Here is a 15040-nt window from a genome sequence, read left to right as displayed (position 1 = left end):
CTTTGCCCACAGATTAAATAGTGCGAATATCAATTGGAAATGGACTGTGTTTATTTCACCCAACAGAAAGGATTCGAACCAAATGACACTTATCTTCCCAAGTGGCCGAAAGCCAGTTTACACCAGTCTTTTCTCTAACTTTTTATACTTTAAAACGGGGTAGAGTTTTGAATCCTTTTCTCCTTCAAAGAGGGGCTCGTCACCATTACATACCTATAATCTGGACGTCGTAACTGCAAGTTAAGGTCCCCAAAAACAGCCACAAAGGGCTTAATTGGGGCCTTAATCCCTTATATTAGTGGATTTTTTGACATATGCAAGAATGGCCATAACTTCTCAAATATGGATCCCAGAACCCACATATTGTGGACACACATTGTGGACTAGGCCTACAATAGGATCACCTGAATAAAATCCCTCTAGATTATCTAGAAAATATTTTTGCCTGTATCAAACTCCGACTTCAGCATGGGGTACACGTCCCTAAACTGTACACCCTGTCGCACTCTTGGTGAGATTAGACCAACTTTTACTTCTGAAGATGTCAGAGCCCTGCTTTTTTAATATGTTGTAGACAAGCCCCAATGAGGCACATTCAAGTTGGATGGGACTCCCTAGCACTTAGCATGCCTGCGCGGGAAGAGGGGCAGTTGGCCTACATTTGAATGGGGCATTTTGAACGATAAAATGAATGGAAAGTGATTACCCAAACGGCCCATCCTTCAACTAGTCATAACTTCTCACAACATGGTTGAATTTGATGGGATATTATGAACTGGGTAAACTGGGTGAGATGGGTGAACTGGGTGAACTGGGTGAACTGGATGAGATGGGTGAACTATGGATTTGTCACCGAACTCGGCCCAAATTCCCATAGAAAGCAATGGGCTAGGACCCTGAAAATTGAACGGTCAGTCGACCTTTGGCCGATGACCATGTGGTATGAAATCAAGGGGAAATTCCAAACACTTTTCCCATAGTGAATTATGGATTTCTCACCGAACTCGGCCCAAATTCCCATAGAAAGCAATGGGCTAGGACCCTGAAAATTGAACGGTCAGTTGACCTTTGGCCAATGACCATGTGGTATGAAAATCAAGGGGAAATTCCAAACACTTTTCCCATAGTGAATTATGGATTTCTCACCGAACTCTGCCCAAATTCCCATAGAAAGCAATGGGCTAGGACCCTGAAAGTTTAACAGTCAGTCGACCTTTGGCCAAAGACCATGTGGTATGAAAATCAAGGGGAAATTCCATACACTTTCTGCGATGGTACACTTTCTGCTATGGTAAACTCCGTACACGTAGAAATTACGGCCTTTTGACTCAATTCTGCCTAAAGACACCTAGAAAACAATGGGCTAGGAGGCTGACATTTTCACATTAAGTCAACCTCTGCCCCAAGATGAAATGGTCTGAATATCAACGGGAAATTCTGTACAGTTTTCCCATAGTGATTCATGGCATTTAGCATTTATTTGGCTTAAATAGACGTTCAGTTAATACCCCTAGAAAGCAATGGGCTAGCACGCTGAAAATTTCACAGTCAGTCGGCCCTTGGCCACAAACCACGTGGTATGAAAATCAATAGGAAATTCGGTACACTTTTCCCGTAGTAATATATGGCATTTTTCTTCATTTTAAAGTTATTTGGCCTAATTACCCCATAAAACAATGGGCTAGGACCGTGAAATTTTCACAGTCATTCCATCTTTGCCCCATCGTTAAATGGTATAAAACTCAATGGGACATTCCAAACACTTTTCCCATAGTGAACTATGGATGTCTCTACCCAGATGACACTTATGTTCCGACATGGCCTTCAACAGTCTTTTCTCTCAAAATGTCCACTTTAATTTAAAGTAGAGATTTGATTCATTTTCTCCTTCAAAGAGGGGCTCGTCACCATTACACACCTATAATCTGGGCCTCGTAGCTGCAAGTTAAGGTCCCCAAAAACAGCCCCAAAAGTCAAAATTGAGGCATATGACCTCATCTTTCGGCCTGTTTTGGCAAGTGAGAAACGGGCCATTAAATCGTAGTGAAAGGTTGGAACTGCCTGATTTTTGCATAAATCAGTCGCCTGTGATAAGGTGATGCAGGATCTAAAGCGAGATATCTGTAGAGCCTTGGGAAAGCTAACTTCCGGTAGCAGCATGCTAACGACTTGAATCCAATTGAACCTTGAAGAGGGTCCTGTTTTGTCCATCATATGTGAATTTCATCAAAGAAGGCCATTGACAAGTGTTTTAAAATTGATCAATTTTAAAAAGGTCACAATCCAGATTTTACCAGTCTTTTCTCAAACTTTTTATACTTTAAAAAGGGGTAGGGTTTTAAATCCCTTTCTGCCTCAAAGAGGGGCTCGTCACCATTACACACCTATAATCTGGGCCTCATAGCTGCAAGTTAAGGTCCCCAAAAACAGCCACAAAGGGCTTAATTGGGCTCAATTGGGGCCTTATTCACTTATATTTTGGCATATGCAAGAATGGCCATAATTTCTCAAATATGGGTCCTAGAACCCCCAGATTGTGCACACACATTGTGGACAAGGCCTACAATAGGACCACCTGGAAAAAATCCCTCTAGATTATCCAGAACTGATTTTTGCCTGTATCAAACTCAGACTTCAGCATGGGGTACATGTCCCTAAGCTGTACACCCTGTCGTACTCTTGATGAGATCAGACCATCTTTTACTTCGGAAGATGTCAGAGCCCTGTTTTTTTAATATGTTGTAGACAGGCCCCAATGAGGCACATTCAAGTTGGATGGTACTCCCTAGCACTTAGCATGCCTGCGCGGGAGGAGGGAATTGGCCTACATTTGAATGGGGGATTTTGCCAGGATAAAATTTATGGAAAGTGATGACCAACTGGCCCATCCTTCAAATAATCATAACTTCTCACAACATGGTTGAATTTGATGGGAAATTGCTTGGCAACATTCCCCTTGATGACTTGAATAGGAAAATATTGCGGAAAAATCTGCAGACCCTCTGGAATGCTATCTCCTGTTAGCAGCATGCTAATGACTTGAATCTAATTGTACCTTGAAGAGGGTCCTCTTGTGTCCATCATATGTGAACTTTAGCATAAAAAGCCATTTACAAGTGTTTTTATTGCACCCAACAGAAACAGCAACATGTACACATCATTAACAGTCTTTTCATAATATGTTAGTTAAATACACATATAAATACTTCTGTTGAATACAATGGCTTGTAAATAGTTGTAGTTTCTATTTTATGAATATCAATGGTTGTATAATTTTTTAACAGTTCAAAAATGCTTCTATTACTTAACTTCATTAGAAATGCTTGTTTCATTTCAATGTCCTTTTTTAATTGAATTTTTTTTTTACATACTTTATACTAAATTCTAGTTGAGCAATAAAGTCTCAACTTAAGCAGGTATTTTATGTAATCCTTCCGTTTTAGTAATTACTATTACCTGTCTAAGTTATTAACAACGGCTGCAGACCAGGCCGAGCCTCAGAGCTCCCTCATGCTGATCGTGACCGAAGGAGTGGGGGATGGGTGAGGTTACGGTGGGGACAGTCAATGTCATGTTCTGTGTAAAGTACCTTAAGTTTCATTGCTGACATTACACAAAACCTGACGTTTACCATCATCATGGGGACCATGGCGTGGCCCCTCCCCCATCAGTGCATGCGCCCGTGGAGAGGTGACTCACTGCCTCAGACTGTCGAGCGGCTCCACACACATGTAACTTGACGGGCTAGCTGTGGAACCTGGATGGAAATGGTAAGTTTTTAATTATTGTCCTTGCTCCTAATGTTGGTACATGTACTGCCATATAAAAAGAGCTGTTGCAATGTGCTGGAAGTTAACCGAGATGGACAGCTAATATTAGCTAACACTAAGCTAACATGTGCAGCTAGCATGTGCAGCTAACAGAGCTGTGAGTGGAGCTGGGTCTGGATAAAGGTGGAGGTGGGTCTGGATAAAGGTGGAGGTCTGAACAGACGTGAGTGCAGCTTCCTGCTGTCACAGTGTTTTAACACATTGATATTCAGGCTAAATGTAGCCTCTGCTCCAAGGAGATGAACTACAGCAACAAGGGCTCACATGTCCTCTCATCACACTGTTCACTGTTTCGGGCTTGTCACCTTTTTCACTCATGAGTTTGCAGGTATGCGATCTGAGACCAGCCTACCGTTAACGGAAGGCTGGACAACTAATTACAGTTAACTACAAATGGATAATTTACACATCGTGGGGCTTTTTTAGTCACAAAATGATATTTAGATATTGTTTAGAATTTATATTTTATCATCATTATATTTTCCCACAGAACGTGAATATTATGCTCAACAAAGAGACATATTTGACATATTGAGTCAAGGTTAACTTTAAAAAAAAGTATTTCTTCACATGTAAGCAGATATTGTAATTCAAATAACCATGGGTATTGAAGTAGAATATTTAGCCTCATACTTTCAGAAATAAGTAGATCACCTTACTATAATGCAGCCTATAAGACCAGAACAAATTACTTTTAATTTCAGTCAAAATGTAATAATAGCAGCTCAGGCAACAATTTTAATTACACAAAATTCTACCACTGCAGCTTGAAATACTGAGAAAGTCTTTTGTAATAGTGGAGAATATTATACTGAATACTTCAGGGAGTCTATTGGTTTCAATCCCAAACTGATCATACTCTCAGGGTTTAAATCATATAACTATTTAAAAATAGTCTAGACGCAAATGAAACACATTTTGACCCATCAAAGATGATGTTGAAGTTATTAGTTCATCGTAAACCATATTAACATTTCTATCCTCTAATATATTTGCAGGCGCTGATGTGACAGATGGCTTTAACCCTGAACAGACCAACGAGGTAGGATATGTCATCTTCTTTGGGTTCTTAATTGACAGTTAACCTGCTCGACTGTGAATGTCGAACAGAAATGAAAACAATGCTAGAGTAATTCATTTCTTACAGACTACAGCTAGTTAATCACACATATTAGACTTCCATTATTACGACAGTGTTTCCCACAAGGAGAAATTAAATAGTTTGCACTGCAGCCACTTATTCATAATGTCTGATGAAATATAAGTTGTAGTATTTGTTGTTTGGTTGTGTATTATTTTATTGATGTAAAACAGTGTAGACTGGTAGGTAGGTAGGTAGGTAGACTGGTAGGTCGACTGATAGGTAGGCAGACTGGTAGGTTGGGAGCCTGTCTAAACATTACAAAAAATGATTTGTTTTTCAGGAAGAACACCAGCGGTCCAGTGACAATACCGATATTCTTGACCCCACTCCAGCTGATGTCGATGAGGACACAAGTGTTCCAGAGCTCATGAGAACCGACAGTGGAGTTGTAAGTTTATTTGCAAAACTTCACATTCTAACATGAAAAGGGCCATGACATCTGTCAGTTTACAGGAATCAGGGTAATATTTTCAGAGGCTGTGATGATTATTGAAAGCGTTAATGTGAAGTGCCACTACGAGACAAAGCACAAGTCTTTTGAGCTAACGTCTCGCATCTCAAATAAAGGCACAGGAAAATAAACCTAAGAGCCCAGCACTCAATTTCTTTTCTAAACATGTTGCCTAGTTTTAGTCTATTGTTTTGTCTTGACATTTATTATTGTTAAATGCTTGTGATTTTACAATGAAGAATATCCAAGTCTAATCCTTTCTTTTTTTAAGCTCAACAGACAAATGCTCAGAGACAAAAGAGAACCTCTATCAAGTTCTGAGTACAGTGATGAGGATGATCCACATCCAGCCAAAGGTAATATTTCGAGTAAATGTGAGGATTGTGAAAATTTCTGATAAAATATTTCTCTTGGAAAGAAAGCACACACTGTCCAGGTACATTGCTAGCCTTAATCATTTGCATGCCTTTTACCTTGCCTGTATTATTTATTGATTTATTTCCAATCACTTTCCCTAATACAGTTTCCTTAAAATACCACATGAGTGTTTATTCTGTGGGCACCAACAGATTGTAGACACTATTTGATTGGATGTATGAAATTAATTGAAAGTCTGTTATTCTCAGTTTTGCTTGTGTTTTAATAGGTAGTTTGGATGAAAAGATGCTGGTTGGAGAGGCCTCTGGTCAATCACACACAAAAAAAGGTAATCTTTTCAAAGTTTTTCAGTTTCTCACCTAGGATCAAGTTATTTAGTGAGTCCACTGACATGAGAATACATTTTATAGATTCCCTATCCAAAATAGAAATAAACTAATAAACTATCATGTATCGTTATGTAGTATGTAACTTAGTTAATACGTGTATTAAGTAGTTCAAATGAGCTCCACCTTTACCAGCTGCAACATTAAAGTGATACATTCATTAATGCATCGATAATTATTATCCAATGATTTCAGCCTACTATAAATATATTATTTTGTCCATTCTGCATAGTGAGTATACTTTAACTTTCAATATTACTCTGTGCGTTTCTATCACGCACCTGGTTTTTGTGTGCCCAGGTTTTGAGGCTAATGAAACACCATATTAAAGTAACTGGCATCATTACGTAAGGAAATATAATTTCACATCATCCAGTATATTGAATTCAGAATCATCTATGTAAAGGACTCATTTGTTCAGGTCAGTAGATCTCATCTAGTCCTAAATCACATAATGTCCTCTGGACTAAATGGACAATGACCAGTTGTTTTAAATGAAGTACTCCACTTGTGTCATGTAATACTGAAGCTAGTGTTAGTAAACCGTGTCTTTGTTCATACTTCTGCAACTACCGTCTATATTTCTGCTGCGAGTTCTATTTTTGTATTAGACACTGTTGCTCCAAATACTTATGTTACTGCAACTACAGGTTGTTCTACTCGTATTTTGTGTACTGCTACAGTCAAGATCGATACAACATTATAGCCTCAGTACTTGCTGGTTTTTGAATAACATTAAATTACTGTCTCATTTTATTCAGGGTCATCACAAACAAAAAAACAGAAGTGGACCAACGACGAAATCCAGGCTGTGGAAAAAACACTCATGGACCACATCAGATCTTGGAAGGTTCCTGGAATGCATTCAGACGTCACCACTAGCTCTCAAAGGAAGGAGGTGGGAGGCAGTGAAATTTTACACAAAAAACCGAATTGATGCACTAAAGCGAAAGTCTTTGCAAGAAAGGTAAGCTTTTACATTTGTGCACTATTGTGTTCAGATGGAAGACTACAGGTACAATCTTTGCTGGACATTTATGCACTTCTGTTGCTGGACGTTGTTCAATATTTTTTTTTTGTTTTTTTTGAAGAATTCATAATCGTGCCTGTTCTCTTTGACATTCCTCGTTTTCTTTGTTAAATATTTGAATATTTCTATTTGCGTTACGGCATTAAAGTTGTACGAATCTATTTTGTGATACACAAACATATTTTCGTTGTATTTTTTGTTATTTAAAACCATTTCACTACACTTAAAAAGTGTACATTGCAGTGCAGTTGTAATAGAAGTTGTACACAACAGTTGTGAGGCATTGAAAGGTTTTGAAACAGTAAGTGTTGAAATAATGTTTACAGAATTACAATTTAAGTATTGTAGTAGTCAAGTTCAGTATTTGTTTTGCAAGTGAAATACTACTTTGAAATATTATGCTGAGAGCATTGCAGTTGTGATACTGTGATATTCAGCTCCATCATTTGTAGGTTTTTTTTTCAACTGAAATACAAAGCACTGAATATCACAGTATCAAAACTGTAATGCTTTCAACTGTAATATTCAGTGTACTATATCTGAAAAATGCACAGAACTTTGAAATAAAGCTGTGAAGTTTGAACATTTCTGATTCTGATCTGACATTTACATTGAGTGGAGTTCAATATACACAGATGAGTCATTATACAATTACAACATTTAATGGTGAATCCACAAATGCAATATTAAATGAATTAACAAAATATAATACAGAAACAACTCTTTTTTTTAAATAAAGCTCTAGTTTCTATAAACTTACCCTCCATTGAATACCTTATATAGGCTTGAATACCTTATATAGGCTTGAATTCCGTATATAGGCTTGAAAGACACATTTTTAACAGTGTCCCCTGGTGGTGGTTTGTATTATGACATGATAGGAGCGTCCCCGCTGGGATAGAAACACCAGACAAAAATTCAGTTTTTTAAATTTGAGAAGTTTTGATACTTGAGTTGATATTTTGGTTCCCAGGACCAAAACAAAATTTATGTGATGAAAAGTATGCCGTTATTCCATTCAGAAAATGAGGTCCCCACGCGTAACCTCTACACAGGCGTCCCCACCATGTAGCAAAAACGTGTATGTGTGTGTGTGTGTGTGTGTGTGTGTGTGTGTGTGTGTCTTCTAGATGTAAAAGTAGACGACATAGATTTGCGTCTCTGGAATTTGTCGCTGTGAGCCGCGGGCCGTGACTGAAAGCAAAATTCTGCAGTAAGAGTGTAGTTGGAACAGTTCACACACAAATGAAAATCTCTCCGGAGTGACTGAGTGTTGTTATGACAGTTTAATGAATAAACTTTGTGTTTTGTGAAATGAAATGAGCCATGAAACCTTATATTCACTCTGATCTGATGAAAAGAGGACAAAGAGGGAAATGTATTTTAAACTAATAAGAAGATGTTGTGATCTTCATCGGAGGCTCATCAGAAACCTTATTTTCAAAACAACACAAAAAGAAGAATTGGCCCTCTGAGTGCTGGCACAGTCCAATTGTTTGGCTTCCTCCAATGACATATTCTTCAATGGCCATTACTTGGTGGTGATTAGATATTGCCAATCAGTGAGAGGAAAACAGCGAGTCTTCAGAAAAAGCCTTGGAAATAAGAGCCTACAGCTGAAATCCCAGGCATGTGTTTGTGATTGTCATTTATTGTCTTTGCCATGGGAAAGAGCAATGCGCCTTTCTAGTTGTGCTGCAGTCTGGGCACCGGGGGTACACTTTTATATTACAATATGTTATCTATCTTTTATTCGTATACTGCTTGACTCTACATCCCTGCCCGTCGCACATGTGTGACACTTTTAGACGGACACGTTTCATTTTAAAATAACATTTTACCATTTAATACAGAGAAAACTGAACGGTAAATGTTGCAATTACAATGATGAATACTAACATTCAAATAAACTGTATTTTACCAGATTGGAGTTTGATCAGCAAGATTACACCTCAACAACCTTCTTTTTTTATCATGAAATAAATCAAAACATTGATTGATAAAAGTGCTATCTATTTCAATTTATTCTCAGTTTAAATGAAAGCCAGAGTAAAAGCATCCGTTTGGAAATCACGCTGAAATTGATCAGACATGACTATCAACACTTTCTGCTTCTTTGTCTGAAGTCTTATATTGTGGTCAAAGCTCAGTGACATATTTGAAAGAGAATAACTTGGGTTGGGAAATAAGTTGGGACCCTCCATTCACAGTTCTGGATCTCCTTTGCACAAAGATGTATGTTGTATGCTGAGCGTGCCTGCTTGTATTGATCCTAATACGCACATCAAACCACAGAAAGGCATAAAAAATATCTCATGATAAGAAACACATTGAACAACTTCACATGAGGACTATTTCATTCCTCCTGCTGACACTGAGAAAACAAGTACGCTGTTGTCCATCTTTGAACTCAAACAACCTTTTGGAATTTACGATCCATTCGTGTCTTTTCCCCCTGTTTGGTTTCAGTTACTGACATCATTTATTCATTATTGGCATTGTCTCTGGCTTGTTTTGCTCATAATCTACAGCTAGAAGAATAGGGAACTCAGATATGTTGCATTTAGAATCATGTTTGATCTGGACACCACAAAATAATAATGGGCTTTTCATTCAATGTAGATTAAAGATACACATTTATGATCAGTGATTTGCAATATATTTGAAAATAGCATATATTCTCTGTTGTCTGTTTGCTGCATGGCATTTAAACAGCACTTGTGTCTTTCGTCTCCCCTAAAGTTTTTTTTGTCTTTTTCTGTTTCTGTCCTTCTCACAGTGGATGCTGAGCAAGTGAGTTCACTGGGATCTGAGGGGGAGGATGAGGTGGGCCTGTGGAGCCTGGAGCCCCAGGACTGCCAGGAGAGCCTGGACAAGGCAAGCTTGACACCCAGCGAGGGGACGGAGGAGCCCGTCAGCCCCGCTCGCTCCACGCGGCCGCACAGCCTCAGCCCCGGCAGCAGGGGCTACTGGCCGCAAGTGGAGCAGGAGGCCGAGGCTACAGAAGACGCCACCACCGCATCTACCACTGACAGGGAGGGAGACCAGGGACCACTGAGGATGTACTGTAAGTTCCAAGCAAATGTAGACAAAAACTGTAAAACCTTTGCCATTTCAAGTTGAACCTTTGTTTTCCAAACGGTTTCTGGAGAATGAAGGCCCGGCCAAGAAAGTGTGTAAAGTGTAAAACATGATACTCGGAGGTGGAAAGAGGAGCATATTAGAATACTGTGCTCAAGTTAAAGTACCGTTACTTGTTTTTTTACCATCGACTGTATGCATTTTTTACACACCTCGTAGCGCGCACATGGAACTACGTTGCTATGCAACTAATTGGTTGTGGACGTTGTCATCTGGCGCGCTCAGCAGTGTGTTGTTGTACTCACCTGTCTGGACAGCATGGCCACTGCTGCGGCTGCTGATTCATCTCCTTTCTTCTGTTCCATTCTCTCACAGTTTATCAGGACATTGTTTAATGTGACTTTTGTTGTGAATTTGTAACAGATGTAACTTTAAATGAAGCGAAGTACAATACTTGTGATAAAAAAACTAGGCTACTTATGTCAAAGTAAAATTCCAGATTTTTAGAAAATACTCAAAAAAGGTCTGTATGAGGCTGCTGTGTAGGACACCACTGTATGTGTAGGCTAAACAAATTGACAGTGTTTTTCTGATGCAAGACACCGGCAGTCTCATGATGCCTCTCGCAGCCCTCTAGATACAGTGTATCTATGAAGGTGTATCTGATACACCTTCATAGCAGCTCCTTGTGAAACCTTCCCTACGAGCTTTTCCTCTTTTTTTTCACTCTTCTCTTTGAAAAAGGGCAGCCTTCTGAAAGCATGACAAAATAACTCATCCCACACATTGTCACACTATTTCCATGCATCAAAGAGGTGACGTTGCGGTACTGAAATCAGCACTGCGCGATGCGAGGCTTTCCCTTGTATTTAGGAGAGATCAAAGGCTCACGCAGCTTGCCTACTAACAATCACTTAGCTCCTTCGCCTCGTGTGATTTGGCCTTGCCTGATGAAGGCAAAGCTGAGTTTTTACAACACTCAACCGCACAGGCTCTTCCCTTCACCACATAAAAAAACAGCTCAAAATATGCCAACATCTGCAAACATTTGAAAAATCTTCCTCAAAGTCCCTGTAAGCTGGCTTGATTCATGATAGGAGGCGCCCTCTCGTCTTCACGTGGCTTTCTCTCTCTGCCTGCACTCAAGGACACAAGAAAGAATTCTTTGAATCTGATATCTGGCCAACTAGTTCCCCAAATACATTGTTTTATCAGTCAGTAAACTATTTAGATCCATTAGATTCAGTTGCACAGCGTCACTTTACGATTCATCCCCACTCGCGCTGCACACATGAATATTTGAGCAAGACATGTACATTCACACAGAGTAAACGTTTGTGAATATCTTATATTCAACACATGAAAGCAGCAAACGTTCAACCTCACTGACAAGAGTGCTGTCCAAATGAAACGATGAATTCAAAAGGAGAGGTCGTGTAACAATGCTTTGTATGAAACTGCTTTATAACGGGATATTGTTTATGGTCTTTTGTGCAGCGTGTGACACTTTTCTTCGTCTGTTTTTGTTGTCTGCATTGTATTTATTCTCTGCTGTTATGGCCCCCTCGCTGCCAAGATTTTTATTTCAGTGAGACTTGAATTAATTAAAGGGAAAAAAAAATCTCATAATATTTTCCTGCAAATGTAATAAAACAGAATGTATCAGAATTATGTTTTTTATTTTTACAAAATGCCTCTTAATTAATCTCTAGTTAGAAATAAACACGTTTCCTACTCTGGATATTACAGTTCCTCTGCATCTTTTTCTCTGTTCGCAGGTAAGAACTCGGACTCCCCAAATGCTTTGGAGGACCTGGCCCACTATGAATTTCTGGCCCAGTTGAGGAAGGCCTCTACCTCAGCCAGTCTCTTGGACCACCTGAACCACAATGGCACGGCAGCGGTGTACCACCCGGAAGGCAGGCACGAGGAGCTGCCACCTGCCATCTGGTCACCAGGCGCTCAGCACCGCTCACCCGAGGGAGCAGGTAGGCCCATGAGGGAACAGCTGCAATGATGCTAAATAGAAAATCTGAAGTTACTGCTTTTGAGCCAAGCAGTATGTTGTTAGAGTGACGAGCCGCTCAGCTGCAATAGCAGTGATGCACTACATATCAGATTGTATATGCTGATATTATTCAGAGAAAATGGAAATGTACATATTTTGCTCGTGGTTCAACATTTTATATCACATATACCAAGTAAATATAAAAGGTTATGTCATAATGTAAAGTAAAATATCATATTAAAAGCATATACAATACCTTTAGTACTTTTAAATAGTAAACAAGGATAATTTAATGTCTTGCTCAATAAGCGGTTTACAAAATACATGAATGAACTACGTATAATACGTCACATTTTCTGTGGTCTTTTAAAAAAAGTGTCACATCTCTCTCCGGACTCTAGATGCAGGGAGGACCCAGCAGGCCTGTCCATTCTGCCACAGGATGTACCAGCGAGGAGCCTCCTTGAGGGACCACATCAAGTACTGTCAGGAGAGGGAGGGGGGCCACATGGTGTGCCCGCTCTGTGGATACACTGCCACCGCTAGGGCACAGATGGAGCGGCACCTGGCTTTTCATAACCAAGTGCAGGACAAGGTGAGATACAAACAGACAGCAAGAGAAACGTCACCGACATGAGCCAAATCGTCATTCTGTGACATTTCGTGTTATAAAGTTATGTATTTGGAACTGTGTTGATACAAGTGGCAATCAGACACAGACATTCATCTCTTAAATGTGTTGTGTTATAAAACTAATCCCATTGTCGTAGGGTGTCATCACTTTGGATCAAGGCATTGAGACCAGGAAGTTCAAATGTCTGCAGTGTGGGAAAGCATTCAAGTACAAACACCACCTCAAAGAGCATCTCCGCATCCACAGCGGTGAGACAAAACAGCATCACAACAGATGTACTCACCCATCAATTTGCTATTGTTTCCACGGTATCACTAACCCTTACTTATCGTGCTGGTTATATGCTACGAAATTATACTTCATTTGATGTGTTAAGGAACAATAATTACAACAAGACAAGATAATTATGAAAAATGTTGAAGGTATTTTCAACACAAATTTTTTGGGATCTTTTGTCTAATATATCCCGCCTGCGTGTCATCCTTTAGGTGAGAAACCTTACGAGTGCTCCAACTGCAAGAAACGTTTCTCTCACTCTGGCTCCTACAGCTCCCACTTGAGCAGCAAAAAGTGCCTGAGTGGTGGAGGAAATGGAGGGGAGAGCGCAGGAGGAGCAAGTGGTGCATTTAACGGGCATAGCCAAAGCTCCTACCACCACTCATTTCCAACATCTCCCTCTGCAGGTGTGGGGAGAAACAGTACTGACATGGGCTCCCCGTTGGCTTCTCAGACCCAAGATCAAACCTGGCTTCTATGTCGAGTCCCAGAGGATCCTCACCAGCTTTCCCTGCAGGACCACAACAGCGGCAGAGCATCAGACCTGGCTCGGCTTTGGGACCCCTCAGCAGAGCTCTCTCTGAGGTCCGGTATACTAAAAGGGACCACCCTGCTGCCTTATCTGCACCCTGGGACCAAGTTTGAACAGATGCTGCAGGAGATGCTTCATAGGGAGGTGAGGAAAGAGGAGGAAACGGTCAAAGGAGAAGGAGGAGCTGCAATGGAGGAAAGGAAGGGGATTTACAACGGAGGAGGGCCTGACAGGAAGGTGTCACCTGACAGGAGAAGAGGAAGAGTGAGGTCAGGTGAAGGGGAGAGAGGTGTGCTTGGGATGACGTGTCGTTGGTGCTTCCAGATTTTCCCCAGTGTGCCGGTGCTCCTGCAGCACGAGCGCTACCTCTGCAAGATGAACCGAGAGGCGGTGGAGGTACCCGAGGGTCTCCGCAGCAAAGACCACCCCTCGCCACCTTTATTCTTCCCCAGATCTGCTCTCCAATCGGAGAACGGCAAACCGAGTGAAGCGTCCAACGGCCTGTCCGGAAACAAATCACCATTGCAGAAGCCCAGCTGGCACTCTTTACCACAGCAGCTTTTGGTGGCAATGTACTCTCCCCCACAGCCCCACCATGACGCCCCCTCCTCTCGAGCATACTGCTCCAGCCAGGAAAAGGGAAGCCCAAGCCAACCAATCAACCACTCCCCAGAGCTGTCATCGCCTCGGGTCAGAAGGAGGTTTCCCTCTTCAGGTTTCGGTTCTCCAGTCTGCCTGGACCTCACCAGCTGTCCTCCCGAACTGACCTCCCCTCAGAACCCGACCAGCAGCCCCTGGTCTGCACAGAACGAGCCTCTGGACCTCTCCCTGCCCAAGCAGCTCTCAGACCAGGAGGGGAGAAACAAAACTGTAAACGGCAACTCAGGCAGACGAGAGAGGAGGGAGCACGGGACCCAGCAACTCAGGAGACCGAGTCCGACGTCACACCTCCACCTTCACCACCATCCAGTCTACAGCGGGGCCGGACCTCCTATGTTTCCAGCTTCCTTATATAATGGATTTCCTATCTTCAAACAGTCTGGTTTAGGGCTTTCAGGACATGATGGCATCACAGCGATGACATCACAGCCAGGGTTTCTCTCTCCGATGGCTTACATAATGGATGCAGACACGGAGGTGACCCTGAAAAAGATCCACCAGGAGAGACAAGCTCTCATGGTGAGTAAGGTCTCGCTTTTAGGTTTGTTTAAAAGCATCGTGTGTATTTGCAGAAGAACAACCGTAAAATGACTGCAGAAGCAGCAACAATGAATACATTCAAATATCTGA

The 15040-nt window shown here is 41.1% G+C and overlaps 1 protein-coding gene and 1 long non-coding RNA gene across 3 annotated transcripts in view; both read left to right on the top strand.

Annotated features, from left to right (window-relative positions):
• Positions 1-15040, top strand: part of LOC306797646 (zinc finger E-box-binding homeobox 2) — a 39315-nt gene that overhangs the window by 21311 nt on the left and 2964 nt on the right. Inside the window, exons 2-6 of one of the 2 annotated variants that reach the window (XM_079297025.1) lie at positions 9999-10286; positions 12079-12288; positions 12710-12903; positions 13079-13190; positions 13626-14929. In XM_079297025.1, the coding sequence (XP_079153151.1) occupies positions 9999-10286; positions 12079-12288; positions 12710-12903; positions 13079-13190; positions 13626-14929 (2108 nt within the window). Of the gene's footprint in view, positions 1-9998; positions 10287-12078; positions 12289-12709; positions 12904-13078; positions 13191-13430; positions 14930-15040 lie in introns of both variants that reach the window. The other variant, XM_079297024.1, reaches the window with a different exon arrangement.
• On the top strand, positions 5250-8254 carry LOC306775832. Its single transcript, XR_013771892.1, has 4 exons — positions 5250-5362; positions 5697-5781; positions 6072-6131; positions 6951-8254. It is a non-coding gene; the product is annotated as an uncharacterized lncRNA (long non-coding RNA).

This window comes from Melanostigma gelatinosum, assembly GCF_949748355.1.
Source record: "Melanostigma gelatinosum genome assembly, chromosome: 3".
Taxonomy (NCBI): Eukaryota; Metazoa; Chordata; class Actinopteri; order Perciformes; family Zoarcidae; genus Melanostigma; species Melanostigma gelatinosum.
This window is presented reverse-complemented; position numbering and strand designations above follow the sequence as displayed.